The 10,819-nt window shown below is 33.7% G+C and overlaps 1 protein-coding gene across 3 annotated transcripts in view; it reads right to left on the reverse strand.

The window, feature by feature from the left end:
* LOC142352168 (uncharacterized) overlaps positions 1-7,672 on the reverse strand; it is a 90,145-nt gene extending 82,473 nt beyond the window's left edge. For 2 of the 3 annotated variants that reach the window (XM_075404572.1, XM_075404571.1), the window contains exons 1-2: positions 6,271-7,672; positions 3,036-3,083 (exon numbers count right to left, since the gene is read on the reverse strand). In XM_075404572.1, the coding sequence (XP_075260687.1) occupies positions 3,036-3,083; positions 6,271-6,584 (362 nt within the window). In that variant the 5' untranslated portion in view covers positions 6,585-7,672. The remainder of the gene's footprint in view (positions 1-3,035; positions 3,084-6,270) is intronic. The other variant, XM_075404573.1, reaches the window with a different exon arrangement.
* Between the last annotated feature and the right edge of the window lie 3,147 nt (positions 7,673-10,819).

A 10,819-nucleotide genomic window follows, 5' to 3' on the forward strand; every position in this document is an offset into this window, starting at 1 on the left:
ATATCTCCCGCCGAAATGGTTATTTTCTTTTGTAAAATACTGATACCAAAAAAGTACCCAAGTTGCGTTCAAGTCGGGATAATTATCTGTTGTCCAAAAAATATTAAAAAGAACTTAGCCATTTTATTAAGCATGACCAAAATAAAAAAGCAAAAAGGACTTATTGTGACTTTCTCAGTTTGAACAGTCAAATCTCGTGCTCGTATTACTCAGTAAAAGGGTTACATGAAATTTTTTGCTAATTATTAGTTTATTTAGCCTTCTGGATTTCAATTTTCAATCTCTGGAAACCATTGGCTATTTTATAATTTCAAAGAAATTTTGTCAGTTTGTAGCTTAAGTTCAAAATCAGTGTGAATGAAAACCAAGCGTTCAAAACATTAAGCAACTTCTTTTTGCAGACGTCCGATGTAATCTTAAAAATTTTGCCTTTCAAATTTTGTTGTTTTTTTATGCTGGAGTACAATTTGGTTTTCATTTATAAACCATCTAGGTTTTTTAACATTCCAACTGAAACTCGCATTTCGCATTCACTCAAGAAATAACAGCAAGTGATGCTAAATTCAAGTTTAATTTCCAAATTGCAATGTCAAATTATCTATCTCACTTTTTGCCCCTCAATTTTAAAAACTTATAAGCAAGTTCAAGAAAGATTGAAGCTAAAAATAACGTATTGATAATTGTTTACAAACTAACTTTTTGGGAAACATTCCTAAATAGCCCCAATTCAGGCCTTGCGCATCAATTGGTTCTCAGGTTCATTTTTTCAGTCAAATTGTTGATTTTTATTCAATTAAAATCTACGTTCAGTCAATTGTTCTTAGAAGTCAATTGCTTCTCAATTCTCATCAAATTAGTTTTCTTATTTAGCTAGAGCTTCAGTATTCGTAGTTGAAAACCGCCATTAGAAAAAGGTTCCAAAAAGCCGATGTATGTATTTTTGCCACCCACCCTCACCCCCAGAATGGTTTTTTGAAGTCTTACAAAAACTTTTAGCTGTCTTGAAAATTTTCTGCTATCAAAAACACTTCAAAAACGCCAAAAAATTTTGAAAAATTGTTATTTGCGAAAAGCAATTGCATTTTGGAATGCGTTCTTTTACAGTCTTAAGACAATCAAAAGGGGTACAATTTTATGTCGATATAAAAAAGTGCAAAAAGCAGCAACAAGCGATTAACACAACAACAACTTTTTTCAAAGACAGCCTTATTCATTGTAAATGGTTTTTGAATGAACAACCAATAGCATTTAAGGTTCTTTCTGCTCAATAGTTTGCTGACCGGACTTTCTCAAAGGTTTTCTCAAAGTGAATTTTTCTCCATCCGCAAAACAATTGAACCATTTTTTTTCTCGAGCGATTGTGATGCATAACGGTTCCTTTTCTGCTCACGCAAAATTATTTAACCCCACATGCTGTAACACTATATCATTTCACTCCTACTTCGGTTAACCGGACAACTATTCAACACAAAACCTAACTTATTTGTTCTTAACTGCTTTCAAAGCCAGCTCCCGCAAAAATTGTTCATTAATTTTTATTTTAAAGAATGAAAATATTTTTTTAGCTTTTTCTGCAGATTTACAATAGAGAAAGAGCAAAAGTTTTCATCAAAAATTTTTGTTACGCATAGTTGAAATTATTTGTTCTCAAAACCAGAGTGAGCAAAATTTCATATTAAATTTTATTTGAAGCCAATTTAGGTATCTATTAAAATAATTAAAAACTAAAAAAAAACATCTGATTGGTGTGGAAAAAATTCTCCTGGAGTTGAAAAAATTAGTGAAAAAATAATCAGAGCAGTAGAAATAAATCATTAGAGAAAAAAGAACGATAAAACGAATCTACTCTGCCCCCCCCCCACCCGCTTTAGTGGTTGATATTCCTTTATTCTTTTTTAGGATCTTTTCCATTTGTGCCCCTCCCCCAGCTTAGTGGGCCATATTATTACATAATGACCCAGACGCACGTGCCATATTTTTACTGAGGGGGCACAAACGGAAAAGATCCACTTTTAAATTACACAATACTTGTAACGGGGGGGGCATAAAAAACAGTGGGGTGGAAACATAGTAGAACCAAAAAAGAAGTGATTGCATCAGCCAATATTCCTTTGCGGCTATAGACAATAACAACAAAATGCTTCACTTTAATAAAAAACAAATGCGCTATTATCGACGCTGCTCGAATTACGTCACCTTTTACATGCAGCTCTTAGTATTGCATAACTTTTCTCCGCGCTTCCTCAATCAGCCGTTCACGTAATCTTTTAATTAGAAATTTTTAAATAAAGTTACAGCGTAAGCGAACACCGAAAAACTTCAAAAGAGTTGTACAATTAGCGAAGTTCGGACCTAAATATAAACCTATATGGCTAGTCCTGCCTCTTTTTAGTCCAAAAACACGTATTATTTTGTTCACACTGGCTAATGAGAACAGATTGGGTCTTTCCCGTTGTAACCCCTCCCCTCCCTCCGCAATACCCCGAAAGAAAGTATAGATCCAATTAATGTATATTAACCGTTCTCTGCGGGTGAAATGGGGCTGTACGTTATGCCCAATGCCCACTAAGTTTTTTTTGGGGGGGGGGCTATAAGATTCCGCAAATGTTTGTCACAGGGAAATGGAAACAGATCTCAAAAAATAAAATGAGGGGAAGTGAGGGGGGGGGGGGGGGGGGGGGTAATGGAAAAGGCATTTACATCAAATGAGTATGTTGATATATGACTTTGCTGGTTTGCCGTTTACCATTTGTTCGCTTTCGTTGTAACTTTATAAGACTTTATTCGTGTAAATTTTTAATGCGGTTTTTATGTTACATAACTTTTCCGATCGCTCTTTTTAAGTCGATTGATTACTTCGAGATCTCGATTAGGTAATCATTACCGCCGCGCTTTGGTGTTATGCAACAATTTACGTGGTGGTTACGCAATCGCAAACTGACACATATACACACATCTACACGATTGGTTGATTTAAACACACGCACGATTTGTTAACTGTCTGATTTACTCTGATTTGATTGGTTGGGACTTACCTGGACGCGTTCACCTGTTGTCTGTTTATGTAACCCTGGCTCCCCCTCCTTGAGGAGAAATAAACAATAAACAATAAACAGTATCGAACACAGCTGCGAATATAAACTGCAGGAAACAATTGAGTTACGGGAAGTTGCCCAGATCAGCACGTTGTCGGAACTGTTCGCCAAAGCTCCCCCACCCCCTCCCCTCCCTGTATGGGCACCAGTTGCAAATTATGTGTTGTTACAATGGGTCTCTCACAATGCTACCCCCCCCCCCCCAGCTTAAGGGTCACGTAACATATAGCTCATATTACTGCAATTATACCACATTGGGGGCTATAATTTCGTGCGGGGGGGGGGGGGGGGGGGTGGGTGTTAATGAGAACAACCCGTTACAATGGCACTTAACCACCTTAGCATGCGTCAAATCATCACTGGCTTTGGGGTTGGGGGAGTGCGTAAACGTTTTAAAGGCACTAAAGTGTAAGGGGCAAAAATTTATTGAATCTATTCTGTTTCTCCCCCACCCCCAGTGTTTTTTATGACCCCAGTTACAAATTATATGTTGTTATATAACACGTTACTATGTAAGAAAATAGCACGTGGACCGGGGGGTCATAATAAATTTATGTGCTCACTCAGCTGTGGGGGGGGACACAATAGATCCAGTTTATTGATCCGGGTTGTACTCTACATCTGTGCTAGAATGGAAATCAAAATTCTGGTTATTGGGGGGGGGGGGGGGGGGGGGGATTCACCACATTTCAATTTAAAAAGACGTCCCTGTCGGATTTAATGAGGCAATTATAACAGGCAATTATTTGAAAGTATTCCAAAATTTGTTGATCAAACTACAGCTTTCAAATTTGCAATTATTCAACATGAATTGCAGGCATAACTAGTACAAAACTGTTTTTTTATGTTTTTACCTAAAACTAAGTAAAAGCGGTTTCAAATTCCATTCTTGAAAACAAGAGCAAAGTTTAACAACGTCCTGGTCAATCTCTCTCGTTAATCTTGTACTATCTTGCTAGATTCGAGCAAGATCTTGTGCCAATCTTTAGAGCCTTGTAAACAAAAACAAATCATTTTGTCGTGTTTTTACCCTAATTAAATTACATTTTTGTTAAATACTTAGACGCGCACAGAGGTAATATTGCATTACCGCATATATAAGTCGTTTAAAAAATTGAGAGTACGGAAAATAACAAACGAGTGAGAATGGAAAGAGTTCAAAAAAATCATGAAAACAATGAATAAAAAGTTTGACAATGGTAAAAACCAGAACTTTTTCACATTTAAGAGTAAGTTTTACTTCATTCAATACTTTTTCTGAAAAATTGCTCTTACCTCTGAATTCTAATAATTTTTCCTAATATAGCAGTCGACACGCTTAAATTTAATATAAAAATCTGAAGCATTGAAGGTCTACATTTTCATAAATAATATGTTCTACAAAACGATGAAAATAAATTCAATAAATTCTCCTAAAACACGTTAACCAATTTTCTTGTTTATAATAGACCATGATTTGCATAAGAAAGAGGATAGTGCTACAATTTTTTTCAGTTAAACGGGTCTTTTCGCCTTGGAAATCATTTAAAAACAGTTAAGATTGAAAAGCATTCTAGAAGGAATTTCGTCTCCATTATATGAAAAACACACGGGAAAACAAGAAGTATGAACCGTTAGCTTTAAACTTTGGAGAAACTTTTACAACAGGAAATTTCATAATCTATGAATCACAGAGCACTTGTGCAAACCAAATTAATACAAACTACAATTCAAATTGATAATTGAGTCCCTATCAGTTTCTTTCGGTTTTTTCACAACACATGCGGAATTGAAGTTAGTTGAGAATTTTATCGTTTGTCAACACAAGGAAAAGTTTCCTTATTTTCTGATCAATAGGCAATATTATGGATAAAATTTAAAAGCAATTCTCACACTTTGAGCGATTTAACTGTAAAAACCAGTCCTTTAAATAATTCAGAAATATACTTTTTTCTTCGTAATTAATAACCGCTATCGAATTTCTTTCTACCAAGCGTTTTCCTTCTATGGATTCAAAATGTTCTCAAAACATAAATGATCGCTGGTGTGAACACAAATTTTTTCGTGTTCTTTTCTAACAATTTTGTAATATTTCCTTAAAAATCGAGCAATTCCGTCACTAGAAATGCGCACGCTAATTTTGTTAGTAAAAACGACATTCTGCCAGAAAAAAAAGGCTTCTTGAGCACATTGATGCGCGAAGTTTTGGGCGAAAACTTTTGCTTAATTTTTTTTTCAAAATGAATTTTTTTGAGAAATGAAATTTCTCAAAAAAATACCATATTTTTCTAAAATTCATCTAACGTTACCTCTGAAAATTGTACCGTAGCAAGAGGAAGCGTTATGAGTCACTCTTATACGCTCCAATGATATTTCAGGATTTTTACAAAGTCGTTAAATATTTTTTCCCTAATTTTTTAAACCTTTTTGGGGGTCTTGCGCTCTTTTTTTGTCCTCAAATCATTTTTCTTCAGGTAACGTTTGTATGCATACTGTGCACTGGATCCTGATTTCAAGTTGAGTTTTTTTGTATTTTCATTCATAAAAATCTGATATCTCGTTGCGTAACAACTTGACGCATACAGTGAAAGAGCAAAGCGGTTTAAACATTTTCCTTTTTTTCTTTTTAAGAGGAAAAAATGAGAATGAAATTAATCTTGAAATTTCTAAATTTCACAGTTTTTTCACGCCCCTTTTGCAAATCATGTTTATGAAGCATCAATCATGCTTTAAAAGTTGAAATTATGCTGTACGTAGCTTTTAGGCACCACAATGTAACTAGTTTTGTAAATGTTTACATTTTGATCAAACTTTTTTCTAGCTTTGAAGCATGGCAAGTTAGATTTGACTTGCTTAGAAGTTTTAACGGAATTCTAAAATTTTACAACTATACAAGAGAATGAAACAACCTTTTACATCTGTCAAATATATAATAAAATTTTCACCCAAAAAGTTTGATTGACAGATTTGAGGAATTTTAATATCTTCAGATTGCATATTCCTCAATTTGAACTCCAAATGACCGAGTTATTGCTTACCAGAAAATCATCAGCTGTTTATGTCAAAATGTTATTATTGTGAAAAGATAAGTTTCGATGAATTTCCAAAAGATCAGGGGGTGTGACATAGGGGGAAAATTTCGAAAAGTGCGTAAAAAAGCGGAAAAAATTGTCCAAAAGTATAGAAAGTGACATACCTCGATTCAGAACCACCACCACCACTACCGCCTTGCCTCTGCTGTTGCGTTTTCTTCAAGTACGCATTCTCTTTAGCCTCTTCTATTATTTGAGCAGTCGGCAAAGAGTACCTTCTGGTTGTAGTCACTGGCACTTCTAAACTTTTCTCTGTTTTTGACTTTTTGTTTAGCAGTTTTGAGCTCTCGTGTATCGAGTCCTGTTTTTCGAGGCGGTTTTGATTCGATTTGCTACGACTGGAAGTGGCTGGTTGAACAATCGGGGTCGACATCTGTTTTGTGGGATTTCGGCCAGTTGAAACGGATTTTGGAGGCATATTGTTGTTGCTAAATCGTTTTTAAAATCTAACTAAAAGATTTTTTTTCTGTTTTCTATATATTGAATTAGGTAAGAAAAACTGAATCGTAGTTTAATAATTTTATTTGAACTCTAACAGAAGCGACCTGTAAAAATACGCGAAATTTTTTTAAATAAAAAAATAGTCAATTATTTTTTTTAGAAAAAAATAATACAGTAATGTAATATTTTATGTAAATCTTCAAGCTTTGAATTAATAATGTGAATTTGTGTCGCTGAATTTGACGATAATTAATTCAAATACTTCGGATGAATTTCACTAACAAAATAATAAACAAATTTAATGTATTTTTGGTAAGTATTGTTAAGGCGAAATTGACAAACTTTACGACTTAAGAGCAAAATGCTATTCTTGTAAATCTTAATAGCCGATCAGAGCTGAAACACAAATCCCAGTTTCGCCTTTATTAAGGAAAATTTTTCCTCAAATTTTCCTGTTTTGCAGACTTCAAAGATAAAACACAAAGCTGCGAGGCTTTCGCCTGAATCTTGAGAAATATTTTTAATGAGCTGAGAACAAAGCAGAGATATATAATAGCAAAGTGAAAAAAGAATGGAAAACTAGTAATTATTGGCAAATTTGCATTGTAGCAAGTGCTTTGATATTTTTAGATCAATCGCTGATGTTTTTATAAGAAGATGATAAGATAGCTAGCGGAAGGGTTAATAGCTTGAGGGGGTTTTCGGGGGGTTATGGAAAATCAGCCAAGCAGAATGGGGCACGGCTAGAATGAAAATAATCAACATTGGTTTGGTTAGTAGTACTAATCCACACGGGTTAATTGAGGCATATCGGGGGCTATGCTGGGGTTGAATTCGCGATTAGAAATACGATACCATTAGCTGAGGAAAGTGGGTTTAATAACCACTCCAGAAGCCATGAACAAAATGGTCAATTGGAAACATGGAAAAGAGAAGTAGGCTGGGAAGAGATTTATTATAATCAGATCGTTCTTAATAATCCAATGCAGATTGTTATAACTTAAACTAAACCTAGTCTCATAATCTCTTATATAATAACACTCATTTCTAATATTGGAATTAAGCTTTGTCACACGCATAAATTTGTCACGCATCGCTGCTTACCTTTCTTAATTTCAATGGAATATTGGAAATTTCTTTAAAAGATCATTGTTGTTGATTTTTATATTTCCAATATTTTTTGGCAGTTTTTATTATGTCTAACAAATAATTTGTGATTTTTTGTTGCTTATCGTAATCCGTTATGATTGAAAGTCTGTTTACATGTAAGGACATCTTTTAATTTATTAATTTTCAATTCCCTTTAAAATCAATTTCTATGCAAAATAGATAAACAATGTGAACAAGAGCTGTCAACATATTCTATTTGCAACTTCCTGATGAATCAAACCGCGCGATTAATGGAAAATTTTTCCTAAATCTATCAAAAATTGTGGACTTCTCTTACAAGAAGAAGCATTTAGTGGTTGTTTTTCAATTTTTTTAAAAAGAATGCAACTTTTCAAATAGTTTTAATATAAAGGTTTTCAGATAAAGGCCACATCGGTTAATTGTTCGAGTGGTCTAAAAGTTGAAAAATTGTGGGCGAAAGACATTCATCTTTCAGCGTTTTTTGCTGTACTATTGGTCAGAAACAATACTTTCTAATGTTTTTTGACAAAAAATCTCAAGTGTGGAAAAGAAAGAAGCGATATTTGGAGTTTTTAATTGAATTTTGAATCGGTGAAAGTAATATTTTTTTCACGTACACGTTTAAGACAAATAGAATGCATCATAATTTTTTTTATCATAATTAATAGTGAAGTTCACACGAGGTCAAGTCTGAGCTCGAATTATATAGTCTGGAAAAAAGTTGGACCGCACTAAAATCTGGATATTGGTCTGGAAATGGTTGGTCTGATTAAGGGGTTGTTTCAGCGATATATCTCAAATTGCAAATTCTTCAAAATGTTTTTCTGTAGTTCATAACTACAATCATAAAACTGTTTAAGGATTGAACGGGATGATTTGACTTCATAATACATTCATTATTCATGAACTGTTCTCATATTATTTGTTTCCGCTCATTTGAAAAAATAAAAAAAAACACTTCAAAAATTATTTTTCGCTTGAGTCAAAATTATGACTCTTTCAAAGGCAACATTTAACTCTGCGCATCTTCAAATAAATGGAATTAAGCCGTTGCATAGTTTTGTCATCAGTCAAAATTTTAACTTGAAAGAAATTTTCTTCTCTAAACCGCGCTCCAATTTTTTTTGATGAGCGAAAGCAGCAGAAACCATTAATAGAAAACAAAAATCATGCCAATAAATGGAAATTCTTCCAATAAAGTCAATTATAACAGAGTCGAAATCTTCCTTTTTAAAAAAACAACGATCGCTTTTGCTTGAAAAACTGAAAACCTTTTATATATTTGATACTTAGCAACAGCAAAATAATTTCCTAACTGTTATTTCGATAAATCATTCATCTCATTAAAAAAATTAATTGAGTAAAAAGTTTGATCGAAATAAAATTGTTTTAAAACAATTTTGACAAAAGAATATAACTTCAAAGATTTGAAACTGAAATAGTTCCTGTCACTCTTGTCATATATATATATATATATATATATATATATATATATATATTGGCCCCAAAACGGTTCTACTAACGTCTTCTTAGAAAGAAAAGTCAAGAGCCAACGTTGAACTATAATTTGCATTCTGCAAAACAGATAAAAAAGAAAACAATGTTTTTCTTTTGCTCCGTCTAGAATTGGTTGCTTTTGTGAGTCTTTATCAACAATTTTGTCAAATTTCACCCAAAGAAATCGAGTTGCTGTTGGAATCCAGTTAGTTCAGAACTAATTAAATGTGAAATGATAAACGAAATCTGTTTCGTTGTTGTACTTATTTCGCGAAGTTTTTTAAAAAGTTTCAGTAAATGTATTGAAAACTTAAAAGCAATTAAAATTTTCAGAAAAATAAACAATCGTGGCGGAAAACGATTACTACACTCAGTAGTTTCTTTCTCTCATTTAGCTTTTGTAAGCTTTTTCTATTTTGATGAATGAGTAGATCTATAAGCTTAAAACAACCAAAACCTAATTCTCAGATTGGAAATGGAATTTATAATGGGCACTCGCATTGAAAAACTCTGAAATTAAGGAATATTTGGAAAAAGTACCTGTCGAGATGCTTAGGGACATAAATGAAAAATTGTGAAGTAGAAAAGTGAAAAGTTGTAAGAAACTTAACTATGGACAATTGTTAACTACGGACAAACGTAACAAAAATCTTGATTTTGGACACTTGTATTGGTGAATAACGTAATCATCACCCATGATTTCGAGCATTTAGTTAGCTTAAAACCTTACTCTTCGAATTCATTCAGTAATTACTGGACACCTAATTTATACACTTATATATTCTTGTGTGCCTAGATATAATAAGCTGCATAGATGCTAATTATCCGCAATTAAACTTTTTAAAAGTGCGACGCGCGACGGGGTGTGTGGCTAAGAATGATGAAATTTTGATGCGGTTGTCCTCGCCTTCTCAAAAACAGACATACTGGGAAAATTTTTATTGATATTTTCAAACTTGAGCTAAATTGGAACCATTTCCTCACACTTTCACAAGTGTCCACACATGTTTATAACCCTAATCTTAGAGAATGTGCGTGAATGGGAGATACAAACTCGAGTAAATTTACTCGAAAGACTTGTACTTTGCATGCTGAAATTTTCAGAAGAACTCAGGCCAACCAAGGGCCTTCGACTCAAAATTTGAGTCTGCGGAAAAACATGTCCAAAATTTTTTGTTCGAAAATAGCAAATTTACTTGCTTTTCAATGTCATCTAAGCATAGAAACAATGACAAAGAGCTGTTAAATGTTGAACTAATTTTCATAATAGTGATAGGAGTTTCTTATTTTTCATACACGGAGAAAATTTGTCTTGAACTACCAGATACTTTGAATTATCAGAGATTTTGTCACTTCGAGTATAAAGGTCGGAAATTTCTTTATTTTGCTAACCCTGCCAAATTAACAAATGTTCTCAGAATATTGAAACCGCCTGTTCTCTCTCTCTCTCTCTCTCTCTCTCTCTTTCTCTCTCTCTCTCTCTTTCTCTCTCTCTCTCTCTCTCCCTCTCCCTCTCCCTCTCTCTCCCTCTCTCTCTCTCTCTCTCTCTCTTTCTCTCTCTCTCTCTCTCTCTATCTCTCTCTC

This window comes from Convolutriloba macropyga, chromosome 13, assembly GCF_964194025.1.
Source record: "Convolutriloba macropyga chromosome 13, txConMacr16.3, whole genome shotgun sequence".
NCBI classification, from domain to species: domain Eukaryota; kingdom Metazoa; phylum Xenacoelomorpha; order Acoela; family Convolutidae; genus Convolutriloba; species Convolutriloba macropyga.